The 15,812-nt window shown below is 34.2% G+C and overlaps 1 protein-coding gene across 5 annotated transcripts in view; it reads left to right on the forward strand.

Moving 5' to 3' along the window:
• The window catches only part of WRN (WRN RecQ like helicase), a 146,724-nt gene that overhangs the window by 53,662 nt on the left and 77,250 nt on the right, over positions 1-15,812 (forward strand). For all 5 annotated transcript variants that reach the window (XM_055295908.2, XM_063610892.1, XM_063610894.1 and 2 more), the window contains 7 exons: positions 1,236-1,383; positions 2,372-2,447; positions 3,944-4,011; positions 4,297-4,405; positions 5,432-5,500; positions 10,356-10,438; positions 14,433-14,539. In XM_055295908.2, coding sequence (XP_055151883.2) covers positions 1,236-1,383; positions 2,372-2,447; positions 3,944-4,011; positions 4,297-4,405; positions 5,432-5,500; positions 10,356-10,438; positions 14,433-14,539 — 660 coding nt within the window. The remainder of the gene's footprint in view (positions 1-1,235; positions 1,384-2,371; positions 2,448-3,943; positions 4,012-4,296; positions 4,406-5,431; positions 5,501-10,355; positions 10,439-14,432; positions 14,540-15,812) is intronic.

Here is a 15,812-nt window from a genome sequence, read left to right on the forward strand (position 1 = left end):
CAGCCTGGGTGACAGAGTGAGACCCTGTCTCAATTAAAAAATTAAAAAAAAAAAAGTAGATTGTGAATTCAGATGGAGGTTTGAATCCCACCTTTTCCAGTTAGTATCTGTGTGACTTTGGGGAAGTTTCTTAGCATCTTTGATACTCAGTTAACAGTTATAATTATTATTTAAGGTATTGCTTGAGAAGAGCTTAGTATAGAGCCTGACATTTAGTAAGTGTTTAATAAATATTAGCTAACAGTAAAACTAGAACATAAATACTGAATTGTATTTTGTTATTAATTATCCATTTCTCTGAGAAGTACTGTTGTAATAGTACATTTATAGGAAACTTGTGGATGTCTACAAATGTATACATTAAATCTCTTAGAAGGCAACCTGGATGCCCATATTAGAGAACTCTATTTTAAAAATGCATTCTAAGTATGTTTGTGGACTTGAATAAAATAAAACAAACAGAAACAGAAACACTTCTTTTTTCTGCCTTCAGGCTTGTAATGAACATACTTTTTTTTTTTTTAAAAAAAACCTTCAAAATGAAAAGATTAAATAAAAGGTTTAATAAAAAGAGAAAGTAAAAACTGTAGTTTAATAAAGTCTTCCTGTCTCTTCATAGTTAAAAAATGTTATAGATGAAACAATTTTGAAATATTCTTGAAATAGATAATCTATTTAGGGGAGAATGTCAAGATGCTGTCAAGCCAAAATAAAAACAAATAACTTTATTTCACGTTTGTAAAATTCCTTTTCTAAAATGATTTGAATCTTTTGTTGTTTTGACAATTCCAAAACACATTTATTGTTTGCTCATAGTTTCAGCCTTATTCAAAAAGAGTGCGACTGACATGATATAGAGGAACTTGTTACAAAAATAACATTAAAATCCACGTTTACTACTTGAGAATCGAAAATATTGAAGCGCAATAAAGAAAAAATGTTTTAAATTATCCAAATTTAAAATTTATGATAGCTTTCCCCAGGGGCAGTTTATTATATGCTATTAATGAGCCTTGTTTATGCTGGAAATGTTCCATCTTTGGCCTTGCGCCTTAGAAACCATTCATGAGCACATATTTAAACTGGAGCACACATGTTCTTTTGTAGTATGGCTTGCACATCTGCCAGCTTTCAACAAAATTGTAGGCCCTGTTAATAATAGTCCTTTTGTGTTTGGTGAAAAAGATACGACACTGTCAGTGGTTTTGCTTTTAAAATTTCTTTTAAACTTTCAGTCTTTAGAAAATCTCAATAGTGGCACGGTAGAACCAACACATTCTAAATGCTTAGAAATGGAAAGAAATCTGGGTCTTCCTACTAAAGAAGAAGAAGAATATGATGATGAAAATGAAGCTAATGAAGAGGAAGAAGATGATGATAAGGGTAAGCACTAAAGTATGTTTGAAATGACTCACCTGTGATACCTACCACTGACTTTAACTTAGGATCCAGTTTTGGATGGTTTGGAGGTCAGGGACTTTGTGGCATGTAGTTAGTTATTGGATCCTTATAAGCTTTTGTCTCCTTAGTGCTTTTGTCTCCATAAAGCACAATCTTTCTACTTAGAAAAATAGAGTAATAGTAGCATTATGATGATAAAAATATCTTTCCCTTTGTTTTTTTGTATTAAATACAGATGTGATTTCTCCAAATCATTATAGTTCTCATTTAGAATTATTAAAGCTGAGAACTCTAATAATGAACTTTCATTGTTTAGTGGTAAATTATCTTGATTCTTTGTTTTGCCTTTTCTTGGCCACTCGGGAATCTTTCAAGCTCACTGTGGACAGGGAAAGTGACTTGGGTAGAGCTAGCATAACTTCATTGTGCTGTGCAGTTAGAATTTTGACCAAAGATGTAGGTAACTAACTTTTCCTAACTAAATTAGATTTAGGTAACTAAACTAAACGAGATTTTGGTAACTAAATTTAGGTGTAACTATATTTAGCTTTAGATAACTAAAACGAAGATTTTATTTTATCTGTGGACTTTTTTAGTGCAGCACTAATGTAATTTCTGATTACCATTAATTGAAGGTTGGTTATATTATAACATTTGGATTGGTATATTGCTTGCCGTGGTTTGTTCTAAATGTTAGCCTTTAGAAGTATTCCTGATTCTAAAACATCAGTTTTTTTTAATAGTCCTGGCAAAGTGTGAATCACAACAAAATTCTAATACTTAAAAGTAATCCAAGTGTCACAGATGGTACCCAGAAGACCAATTTGTATTGGAATTAAAAAATAGAAAACATTAACCCATGGTAGCTATCACTGTATTCTTTCAAAGAAGCCAATGAAATGAACTGTTTTCTCCCTCTATGTGGTGTTTTTCTATTTGAACATAAATGCCCATTTTATTTTATTTCAAGACTCTTTGTTGCCAGCACCCAATGAAGAGCAAGTTACTTGCCTCAAGATGTACTTTGGCCATTCCAGTTTTAAACCGTGAGTATAATCTCAGTTAATCAAATCACATATTTAGTATTCTCTTTAATACAAGGGAAAAGGCAAATAACCTGTCTGCTTAACAGCAACAGCACAACTTCACTATAGTTATACATGCCACACTGTATTTTCTGTGTGACTACAAAATTATTTCAAAGTGATATTTATATAAAATTCATTTCTGCGAATTGTTTTTATAAGTGAGGAAAAATAGTTTTCCTTTAACTGAGCGGTTCTGAGTAGAAACTAATTTAAAGATACTTATAAATAAATGTTAATTTAATACTGACTTGTTTTTCATTAAACGAGTGTCTATGTGCCTGTTTTGTGGATATTACTCAGAACATGCAGATGTACTAGAAGTTCTTAATACAACAATTTGAGGAATAGTGATAATCTTATCTATTTTAATGTACTCAAAATATGTTTACATCTAACAGACACATTTTTGTAAGGATTAAATGAGATGAATAAGAATGAGATGAACAAGTAAATGTGAATAAAACTAATAAGCATGTGAAAATCTAGACTGGATTTTTCCTATTCTGAGAATTTAAAATATAATCCACTGAAGTATTTCTTTCCTTTTTTCTTTTGATCTTAAACATTTTTTATTTATGTCTTACATACAGAAAAGTGCACATGGTGTAGAGATCAATGAATTTTCATAAACTGGGCACCCTGTAGCCAGCACTTAGTTAAGAATAGGTCAATAACAGCATGCCAGAAGACCACCTCTCCAATTGATTTTTCCCGTGATATTTTATTAAGAAAATTTTCTAAGATGTAGTAAAGTTGAAAGAACTTTTTTCTGTGCATGTCTGTATTCCCCCCACCTAAATTCAACTATCATTACTATACTTGCTTTATCACATATCCATCCATTCATATCTCTCTATCCATCCATTCATTCATTCCAGTTTTAAAATGCATCTCAGGGTCAATTGAGGACACCATTACACTTCCACCTAAGTATTTCAGCATGTAAATTATTAATGAGTTAAATATTTACTTACAGTTTTTTCTTTGGTGTAAAATTTGCACATAAGGAAATATAAAACTTTAAGTGTACATTTGCAAATTTTAAGTATACATGTGCATACCCATGTAACCCAAATTCTTATTAATAGATATTATTATCATCACCTCACAGAGTTCCCTTATTTCCCTTTTCAGTCAGTCCTTGTCCCTGAGCATTTCTCTTATTATTTTAAAGTATTGATTCTTTTGGATATCTAGTATGAAGCTTAGAATCTGTTTTTTGCTTTAGATGTATGTAGTGAAATTTAATACATATACCAAATGGTAATTGTTAATTAGCTTGAATGGGAGGTTGGTCAAATGGCGTTTTTTTTAAAGTTCCAGGTTTGTGCATTTATGTATGAAGTTCGAAAGTAAATTCTATAAGAGGAAATGAAAAATTGAATGGATTTTAATTTTGTACCTTGGGTTTCTTATTAATAAAACAAAATAGCTTTTTGCTTTTCACCTTCAAGTGTTCAGTGGAAAGTGATTCATTCAGTATTGGAAGAAAGAAGAGATAATGTTGCTGTCATGGCAACTGGTAAGTTGTACTTAAGCAAATAACCTAATCCTTTAAAAAAATAAAACAAAGAGTTTGAAATGCTTAATCTTTCATTAAACTCTCAAAATACAAATACAACTACAAATGATGTAAAATATAGAAGAGAGTGAACGAAGAACAGATGCTCAGATTTATGTATCAATTAGCTTTTCGTAAGATAGCATGCTAGTATTGACCATTCATCTGTATAAGTACATTGTAAAAAGAAATGAAAGCATCCAAGGTTTATTTTTATTTCTATGATCATATTTTTTTCATTTCAAGGATATGGAAAGAGTTTGTGCTTCCAGTATCCACCTGTTTATGTAGGCAAGATTGGCCTTGTCATCTCTCCCCTTATTTCTCTGATGGAAGACCAAGTGCTACACCTTAAGTGAGTCATGTTATCATTGCCACAACATCACCCTCTTTTTTTCTTCTGTGGGTGAAACATCTGATCTATCATGCATGTTGAAATCTAGTTCACAATAACGCATTTCTGCAGATATTGCTTTATCTTTATTGGTAATAAATGACCCTTTAGTGGAAGAGCTTGTCTTCTTTCTTATGTTCTCTATAATTCAAAGCTACTAGGTGGCCTTCATAAAATTTTTTTAAAAAACATTATAACTTTAGCTGGTTTACATTGAATATCTCAAAATTCTTTTCTCTTTCTTTTACCCTTGCTTTTTAGCTTGATAAGAAGTGTATACATGGAAGTATATTTTTTATCTATGAAAAACTTTTCAGCTTCTTCAACCTGAGCTTGCAATCTGTTCTTCAATTGATACGTAATATCTTTACATATTCATGGGGTACTGTAGTATTTTGATACACTCATATCAAATACACTTGATCAAATCAGGGCATTTGTTCATCAAATTGAACATTTATCATTTCTTTGTGCTGGGAACATTTCTAATCTTTTCTTTGAGTTATTTTGAAATACACAGTATTATTGTTGTTAACTATAGTTACCCTACTGTTGGTTAATGAGTACAAACATACAGTTAGATAGAGGGAATAGGTTCTAGCAACCTATTCCTTTACCCCCCGGCATCCCCTGCTGCCCTGAGCTTGCAGTCTCTTTCAAAGACCCACCTTAAAAACCTAATGCTAAATGACGAGTTAATGGGTGCAGCAAACCAACATGGCACATGGATACATATGTAACAAACCTGCACATTGTGCACATGTACCCTAAAACCTGAAGTATAATAATAAAAAAAAAACAAAAAAAACTTGCATTCTGATAAGGCCCTTGAAGGAATTTGCTTATCAAGTTAGTAAGTGACAAAAAAGAAAATTGCAAAGAACAGGAATATACATTATTATATTTCTTTATTCTTTCTCACTTAAGAATGAAATTGATATGTGTAGTGTGTACATGGTGCCAGAATATTCGTTTTTCTTCTTATAGAATGTCCAACATCCCAGCTTGCTTCCTTGGATCAGCACAGTCAGAAAATGTTCTAACAGATATTAAATTGTGAGTAATTTTTTTTCTCTCAACTTTTATTTTGGATTCATGGGGGTGCATGTGCAAGTTTGTTACATGGGTGAATTAATGTTGCTGAGGAAGTTGTGAGTAATTTATGTGATTTCTAATCATGTGGTCAGATGTCTGTGGTATATGAGAGAATTTTGTACACAAATTTTATTAAATCCATGAAAAAAAAGTCCATGATTTTAAAATGCACTTTCTTTTGTGCCTTTGCAGGACTGTTATTTTTTAAATCCTTCAAACTTGAAGAAATCTGTTATTCTCAGTTCTTGGGCTATAAGATTAGTATTGTACTCATAGAATTACAAAAATTTTGGTTTTGGAAGAGAAGTTGGAGAGTATCAAGATTTGTCTCATTTTATAGATGAGAAAACTGAGGCTCAGAGACAAGTAATTTGCCCAAAATCACTCAATGACTGGCTGAGCAGGGACTGGATTCTAGGTCTCTTGCCCAACCAATTCTATCATGATGTAATTCCTAGGGAGAATGTCATCTCAGATACACATACACACACCCATTTTGTGTGTGTGTGTGTATATATATATGTACACACACACACAAACATATGTAGACATATATATACACACACACATATATTAATGTATACGCATATATATGCATGTTCTAATTCAGAACATTTTCATCACTCCCAAAAGAACACCCCTGTCCATTAAGCAGTCGCTTTCTTTACATATATATTAGTATATACATACACACGAGATACACATATATTTACTGAGTTTTGATAAATGCATACAAAGATGTAAACCAAACCTCTAACAAGATACAGAATATCACTGACACTCTAGAAAGTTTCTTCATGTCCCTCCCTAGTCTGTCCTTCCATCGTCCATTCTAGGCAAGCCACTGCTCTGATTTTCTCTACCATAGTTTGGTAGAATGCCATATAAATGCAGTCACACAATATTAACTCTTTTGTGTAAGACTTCTTTCATTTGGTGTAATGTTTCTGAGATTCTTCATGCTGTTGCATGTATCAGTAGTTTTCGGTTTTGTTTTGTTTTGTTTTTGTTTTTTTCAGAGACAGGGTCTCCTTCTGTCACCCAGGCTAGAGTACAGTGGCACAATCATAGCTTACTGCAGCCTCTAACTACTGGGCTCAAGCTATCCTCCTGCCTCTCAAGTAGCTAGGCTGCAGGCATGTTCCACCATGCCTGGCTAATTATTAAATTTTTTGTAGAGGCAGGATCTTGCTTGGTTGCCCAGGCTGGTCTTGAACTCTTGGTGTCAGGATTGTTTCCAGTTTTGGATTATTACAAATAAAGCTGAGACACATAGAAGTCTTTGTATGGACATATGTTTTCTTCATTTTATTGATACATGTCAAGGGGTGGGATGACTAGATCATGTGGTGGATATATGTTTAACTTTCTTTTTTCTGAGATAAAATTAGAAAGCAATCCTCCTGCCTTGGCTTTCCAAAGTGCTGGGATTACAGGCGTGAACCACCGCACCTGATGTAGTTGTTGTTGTTGTTGTTGCTTTAATATCTGATTATTATTTTATTGTATTTCATTGAATATAGCACAGTTTGTTTTTACATTTTCTTATTGATAGACACCTAGGCTATTTTTCTAGTTTTGGACTGTTACTAATAAAGCTGCTATACACATCCTTATAAAAATCTTTCTTGTGAACATGTTTTCTTTTTTTCTAAGCATTTTAAATCACCTGTATTGAGGTGTAATTGACTTACAATAAATTTTATATGCTGAGAATGTATACTTTGATAAGTTTTGACACAGGTGTGCACTCACGAAACCATCATCACAATCCAGATAATGAACATATTCATCACCCACAAAGTTTACCTTTTTGTTTTAACCCCAGTCACCGGGTAACTGCTGAGCTCCTTCCTGTTACTGTAGACTAGTTTGCATTTTCTAAACTTACATACATGGAGTCAATCATATTTTATGTGCTCTTTTTTGTCTGATTTAAATAATGCAGTATAATTATTTTGAGATTCATTCATGTTATTACATTGATTAATAGTTCATTCGTCTTATTGTTAAGTGGATTACATTTTGAATATCCAACAAGTTGTTTATCCATTCACCTGGTAGACATTTGGATCGTTTCCAGTTTTGGGTTATTACAAATAAAGCTGCTGTGAACATTCGTATGTAAGTCTTTGTATAGACATATGTTTTCGTTTTATTATGTATGAAGGAGCAGAATGACTGGAACATGTGATGCATATATGTTTAACTTTCTTTTTTCTAATTGAGATAAAATTCACAGAACATAACTTTTACCATTTTAATCATTACTAAAGTCCAGAGGGTTTTGGTATAGTAATAATATATAACCATCATAATTAATTCCAGAACATTTTCCTAACTCCCCAAAGAAATTCCATACCCATTAAGTGGTCATTCCCTATTTTCCCTTTGCTTTTCTTTCTTTCTTTTTCTTTTTTTTTTTTTTTTTGAGACAGGGTCTCCCTCTGTCTCCCGGGCTGGAGTGCACTCGCATGATCTTGGTTCACTGCAGCCTTGATTTCCTGGGCTCAATCCATCCTCCCACCGGAGATGGGACTGTAGGCATACGTTACCATACCTGGCTAATTTGTTTTATTTTTAGTGGAGATGAGATTTTGCTGTGTTGCCCAGGTTGTTCTCAAACTCCTGGGCTCAAGTAATTGTCCCACCTCAGCCTTCCAAAATGCTGGGATTACAGGCGTGAGCCACTCTGCCCGGCCTATTGTCTCTGTTCTGCCCACTTCCAACCACTAATCTACTTTCTGTCTCTATGATTTGCCGATTCTGGATATTTCTATAAATTATACAGTATATGGCCTTTTGTGTCTGGCTTCTTCCATTTAGCATAATGATATCAGTACTTCATTCGGTCTTTTTTTATGACTGAATAATATTCCATAGCATGGGCATACACATTTTAAAAATTCATTCAGCAGTGATGGACATTTTGGTTGTTTCCTTTTTTGACTGTTATGAATAATGATGCTATGAACATTTGTGTACCAATTTTTTTATAAACATACATTTTCAACGCTTTTGCATATATGCCTAAGAGTGGAATTGCTGGGCTATATGCTAATTCTTTAAGAAACTATGAAGCTTTTGAGAGTGATTGTATCATGGGATATTCCCACCAGCAGTGTATGAGAGGTCCAGTTCCTCCCCATCCTTGCCATCACTTAGTCTGGCTGATCTTTAATTTAAGCCATTCTAATAGTATCTCATTGTATTTTTAGTTTGCTTTTCCCTAATGACTAATTATATTGAGCATTTTTTCATACACTTATTGGCCATCTGTATATCTTCTTTGAGGAAGTATCTGTTCAAATCTTTTGCCTATTTTTTACTTAGTGAGTTTTGATAGTCATTTCTATATTCTGAATATAAATTCTTTATTTGATATATGCTTTGCAAACATTTTCTCCTAGTTTATGACTTTTCATACTTTCCACACAGTTCTTTTGAAGAGCAGCAGTTTTTCATTTTAATAAAGTCCAGTTTGTCGATTTGTTCTTTTAGGGATTTTGCTTTTAGTGTTTTGACCCAAGGTCACAAAGATTTGCTTTTATGTTTTCTCCTAAAAGTTTTATAGTTTTAAGTTTTACATTTAGATTTATGATTCATTTTTAGTAAATGTTGTCTATTGTATGAGGTATTGATTACAGTTTATGTATTTTTCACAATTGTTCCAGCTCCATTTTTTAAAAAGACTATGCTTTTACACTGAATTGACTTTGTACCTTTGTCAAAAATAAATTGACTACATATATGTGGGTCTGTTGCTGCACTCTGTATTCTGTGTTCTGTGGATCTATTTGTTTGTCTTGATTGGTGTCTTGATTACTGTAGCTTTATAATAAACCTGGAAATCGGGTAGTGCAAGGCCTCTAGCTTTGTTCTTTCCTTTCAAAGTCGTTCTGGCTATTCTATGTCCTTTGTATTTCTGTGAGCATGTCAGCATCACCTTTTCAATCCAAATGCCTGCTGGGATTTTGATTGAGTTTACCTTGAATCTAGATATCGAAACAATTAGCTGTCTTGATAATTATTGTCACTGTTCTATACTGAAGAAACTGGGCATGCTAAAGTAACTTGGCTAACATCACTTACCTTGTAAGAAGTAGAACTGGGCGGTTTGACATCGGAGCTTATTCTTTATACCATTTCCTATGTTAATTGGAATACAGTATTAATTTCATAAAGGTAAAGGCATATCTGTTTTGTTCCTATTTGATGCCTTGTGAAAACACAATGCCTAGTGCACAATAGACACTTAAACTTATCTGTTGAATGGACAGGTGAATGCTTTTAAAGTCTTTCCATATAGAAAATTAAGTTTCATTATATTTGACTTGATCTAGGTCTTCATTTCATGGAATGGAGAACAGACTCTAAATATTTTGCCCCAGACCTAGCCTTATTACAAACATTGTCTCAATTAGGATTCTGTCTACCCAGAATAGAAATTAACTCAAGCTAGCATGAATGTATATTGAAATTTATATTTAGGTTAAAGGAATGTCTCATAGATCCCACTCAAAGGAAATTAGCCAGCCCTTAGGAAGAGACTGGAATTGGGTTTGGAAAATACAATAGGTCTTTCTTTTTATCTATAGTCTTTAGTGAGTCTTCCTCATTTTTCTCTCTGAAGAGATAGGCGTTCTCTGCATGTATATAGCATTCTTTTAGATTTTCGTGACATAAAGTATTATTTAAACATTCATCAGGTATCTTGATTTTAAGTTGTAATTCCTTGAGATGATTGTTTTTATTGTTAATATGTTTCCTTTCCTGTTTTTTTTTTTTTGTTTGTTTGTTTTGTTTGTTTTTACAGAGGTAAATACCGGATTGTATACATAACTCCAGAATACTGTTCAGGTAACATGGGCCTGCTCCAGCAACTTGAGGCTGATATTGGTAAGTGGTAAAGAAAGATCTCTGTAAATACTTACTGAGTTAATATTTAGAGTTAAACCTATGGATGGACACTGGATTTCACTTCTGTTAAAGTTTATTTCAAACATTACTTCCTCCAGGAAATCTCTGACACTCTAACTTGGTGTTTCACCTATCTTATCCCATGATACTCTATAATTCCTTTTGCTATAGAAATTAGGCTCTGTTATCATAATTACCTGTTTATATATCTGTTTTCTTCCTCTAGGCTATAAACTTTTCAAGGGAAAAATATCACTTTTTAAAATATATGTTTCCCCCGTGTAGTGCTTGGCATATAGGCACTTAAACATATTGTTGAATGAATGTTGAATCCTAGGTTCTATGAAATTTTAATTTACTTGTTTTTCATGTTCTGAATCTAAATTAAGTCAATGTAGTGGTTTTGTACCCTCTTTGTTCATAAGAATCACTTTTCAAACTTTAAAAAAAATGTAGGTAACCAACCCCCAACCTTGAAAATTATGATTTAACAGGCCTGGGGTGGCACCTGGCATTGGTGGCTTCTCACAGGTGATTCTGATATATAGCCGGGTTGGAAACCACAGTACCTTTGATTAGTTGCCACTAGTGAGTATGATTTATTACAAAAACCAAAAACTTAGATTCAATTTCCTAGAAAGTGTAAATATAGAATTAGTCAAAAGCTGATAGTACTTTTTTTGTACTTAAAAATATTTTAAGCCTCAGTATAGTGAGACCTCGTCTCTACAAATAATTTTTTAAAAAATTGGCTGAGCCTGGTGATGCATGACCGTAGTCCAAGCTACTTGGGAGGCTGAGGTAGGAGGATTGTTTGAGCCTGGGAGATGGAGGCTGCGGTGAGCCAAGATCATGCTACTGTACTCCATCCTGGGCAACAGAGTGAGACCATGCCTCAAAAAAAAATTTTTTTTTCTTCTTGGTGGTTAGGCTCAACTATCCAAGAATTGCAATTATGGCTTCTATTGCAAATGCCCCTATTTCACACCTTCAGTTGGCCTAACCAAATTCAATTTTTCAATATCATATGATCTTTTTGTATAATTATGTATTCAAATAATTCTAGATAGGTTAGGTTTTCGAATTGCAATGTCTCATTTAATGGTTACTTTCATATAACTGTAGGAAAGCATTTGATAATTTTTCCAACAATATAATGAAAACAAACTCGTATCTTTTTTAGTATGTGTTTAAACCAACAAAAGAATGAGGGCAGCAATTAACATTTCATTAAGTATATTAGCAAAGAGTACATTTATGAGCTCTTAAACTCCCTTATTGACATACTGTATTTTTTGCCTTTAATGGACAATGAATTTGATATATTTCCTATTAGGTTGTATGAAGTTATTGTGAGTATTTCACTTTGGATTAAGAATAAGTACCCTATATATAAATTTCATGGTTGTATTGCAAAAGCTAGGGTCTATGTCCATTGTGGTTTGGGTACGTTTTTATTATTTGCTTTGTTTCTGTGATAGTGTTAAATGAATAATAAGCTTAAGTATTTAAGCAAATAATACTTTTGACAAGTAATTAAAACTCTCTGTTTCTGTTTTTTTTTGTAATGGATGAATTATGGACACTACAATTATTAGAGCAGCGTACTTTGCTTATGATGGATGAAAATGTTCTCTGGTTGACTCAGTGTTGAATAAAAAGGGATAAATTAAATAAAAATTATTTTTGAAATATTTTCCTTTGCCTTTTGTTGTGGGAAATTGTACAATGCTTGCAAAAATGAATATATGCAGGATGTTATTTGTACAGCAGTCTGACATTTAGCTAATCAGATTCCTCATTTTTAGGTAAATGTTAAATTACTTAAGTAGTCTGGATTTTTAACAGAAACAGCAAACATAGTTTTATAGGGAGGCTCCTTACCAACCAGACTTTTAACTTAAGTGAATGTTGGCAAAAGCTTGTCTAAACTGATTTCGAGGGATAAGGTTTAGCTCCGTTAAAAGCTAGTTTGTCAAACCTGTAACTAAAGCTTTTAAAAAAAGGAAAGTTTTAAAATAAAAGACACCATCATCTCTGTTTTAACCTATTTAATTTAAAATCTGGGCTGAAGTGGGAGTATTGCTTGAACCCAGGAGTTTGAGACCAGCCTGGGCAACACAGTGAGACCCCCACCTCTGGAAAAAAAAAAAATTGAGCTGAACATGGTACCTATTATAGTGCTAGTTACGAAAGAAAGAGAGAGAGAGAGAAGGAAGGAAGGGAGGGAGGGAGGAAGGAAGGGAGGGAGGGGCCGGGAGCAGTGGCTCACGCCTGTAATCCCAGCACTTTGGGAGGCCAAGACGGGTGGATCACGAGGTCAGGAGATCGAGACCATCCTGGCGAACATGGTGAAACCCTGTCTCTACTAAAAATAAAAAATAAAATTAGCCTGGCTTGGTGGCGGGTGCCTGTAGTCCCACCTAATGGGGAGGGTAAGGCAGGAGAATGGCATGAACCCAGGAGGCAGAGCTTGCAGTGAGCTGAGATTGCGCCACTGCACTTTAGCCTAAAAAAAGGAAGGAAGGAAGGAAAGCAGGAAGGAAGGAAGGAAAAATCAGTCACTCACTCAGGTTTAGTTTCAAAAGCCAAAATAATTATAGTGATAATATTGAATTTTTTCCAGCCACTCAGTAGTACCCAGAGAATTTTGATACAAATAACTGACTTTGCCCCCATGTTTAGTAGTTTGTTTTTTTTTTTTGTCTTTCTTTCTTCTCCACACTCTCTTAGGACTGTTGTAGCTTGTAATGTCAGTGAATTGTAATTGTTTATTTGCGTGTCTGTCTCCTCTTTTAGAATTGTGAACTTCTCAGGTCATAGATTGTATTTTATTAGTCTTTGTATTCCTGGAAAAGTGTTTGGATAATAATAGATATTTATTAACCATAATAGGAGTAGTAGCATTTTTTTGTGTGTGTGCCAGGCCCTATTTTAGCATTTTATGTGAATGATATAATCTAATTTTTAGAGCATCTAGAAAATGTTAGGTACCATTATTATCCATATTTTACTTGTGAGAGGACTGAGACTTGGAAAGCTTAAGTAACTTGCTTAAGGTAATATACATGGCAGATGGTGGAGCCAGGTTCTGCATCTGGGCAGTCTGACTTTAGAGCTTTTTAATCATCCTCCTCCTCTGTTGGAACATTATTAATGCTCAGAGAAGTATCAAAGAATGATCATATTCATTGAAGGAAAAAATTATTCTTAAGTATCAATTTGTAAATTGAGGACAAAAGCACTACTGTTACTACTTTGGAAAATCTGAAGACATTGTCACGGATGATTTTACAATAAAATCCTTTTCTGACATGCATTACAACACACTATTGACTCCGTTTCAGTGTGTGTGTCTGGTGTGGGGGCAGAGTAGAGAGGCTACTACAGGAAGAAAGAATAAATTACATTTCTTCTTACCTACTTTGTACATCATGTGATTTAGCGCCTCCCATACCATTTTACATTAGAAAATGCGGCTGTCCTCCTGTGCTCTAATGCTGGCATTTCGGAGGACTCTTTGCAATATGATATGTGATCAATCATTGATGGCAATGCAGTTAATTTCAGTAGAAATTTGCTGACTCTTTTTATCTCTTTTAATAGCTAACGCATGAGATAAAATTGAAGGTATTACCAAGGAGAAATGCAGGTGGATAGTTTTGGAGACAAAGTCACAGTAAACAATTCATCTGTCCAAGGACTAGTGATGAAAGCTGAGATCCAATAAGTGTCTTGTTTGGATTAATACATAAATATTTCCTTTTAAAATTCTTAGCCTTTTATTCATATATCTCCCCTCTCCCTATTTCCAATAATGATTTTTGGTGTTAATGTGATGATATTTATGCTTCTGTTTTTATAGGAACCAAATACTTTGATTTGGTTATTTATTCTCCTTTGGAGATGTAGATGAGTTTATTTTTTCCTTTTGAGCTTTATCTTTTCCTTTATGTGTTTTTCTTTTTTACAGGTATCACACTCATCGCTGTGGATGAGGCTCACTGTATTTCTGAGTGGGGGCATGATTTTAGGAATTCATTCAGGAAGTTGGGCTCCCTAAAGACAGCACTCCCAAAGGTAAGCTTTGCCAAGTCTGATGTCCCGAAATTACATTCTTAATAAGGAGAGCGTTCAGGACTGGGGAGTGGTAAAAAAGCTGAAGACTTCACTATAAAGGAGCAAATGGGTAATGTAAAACGAGAACTATTTTTTTTAGAAAATTCTAAAGTTGGCATATAATCTATTGAGGAATACAGTAGAACAAGGCTTGACAAACCTTTTCTGAAAGGACCAATAATACATATTTCAAGCTTTATAGGCCACATGTAGTCTGTATCACATATTCCTCTCTCTCTCTGTTTTTTCTTTTAGTAACTCTTTAAAAATGTAAAAGGTTACATTTTTCACTGGTGGGCCATAGCAAAACAGGCTGTGGGCCATATTTGTCCGAATGTCTTCTCAGTGATCTTTCATCCATATGTCCTTTTACTCTAGGATGCTGTGAAATCCCGTTTACCCCTTCTTGTATCACATTGAAAACCTAAAGTTTGAACTATTCTACAGAGATTTTATTAAAGCTTTCAGTATTAGAATTTCCCTTTCTTCCCTAATTATAAAAAATAGCAAATTTTGGCCAGGCGCGGTGGCTCACGCCTGTAATCCCAGCACTTAGGGAGGCCGAGGTGGGCGGATCACCTGAGGTCAGGAGTTTGAGACCAGCCTGGTCAACATGGTGAAACCCTGTCTCTACTAGAAATACAAAAAGTAGCTGGGCGTGGTGGCAGGCGCCTGTAATCCCAGCTACTCGGGAGGCTGAGACGGGGGAATTGCTTGAACTTGGGGGGGTGGAGGTTGCAGTGAGCCAAGATCTCGTGCCATTCCACTCCAGCCTGGGCAACAAGAGCAAAACTCTGTCTGAAAAAAAAAAAAGCAAAGTTTTACATGAATATTCTACATGATTGGCATATTTATGTGAATGGTTTAAAGACTCATAATACTAGCACTGTTTTATTTTTTATTTTGAAAATTGTAGATTCTCTAGAAGTTGTAGAAAAAAAACGTATGTAGAGGTCCTATGTACCTTTCACCCAGTTTCCTGAGCAGTAACATCTTGTGTGACTATAGTACAATATCAAAACTAGGAATATGACATTTGCACAGTATCTAGAGTTTATTCCTATTTTTCTAGTTTTGTAAGTACTCTTTTGTATGGCGTGTGTATTGTTCTATACAGTTTAATCTCATGTACATTTGTGTAACTACCACTGCAGTCAGGAAGCCAACTGTTCCCTTACCACAAAGCTCCCTGGAGCTGTTCTTCCCATCCCTAGCCCTAGCCACTGGCAACCAC

The sequence above is a fragment of the Symphalangus syndactylus genome, chromosome 10, assembly GCF_028878055.3.
Source record: "Symphalangus syndactylus isolate Jambi chromosome 10, NHGRI_mSymSyn1-v2.1_pri, whole genome shotgun sequence".
Classification (NCBI taxonomy): Eukaryota; Metazoa; Chordata; class Mammalia; order Primates; family Hylobatidae; genus Symphalangus; species Symphalangus syndactylus.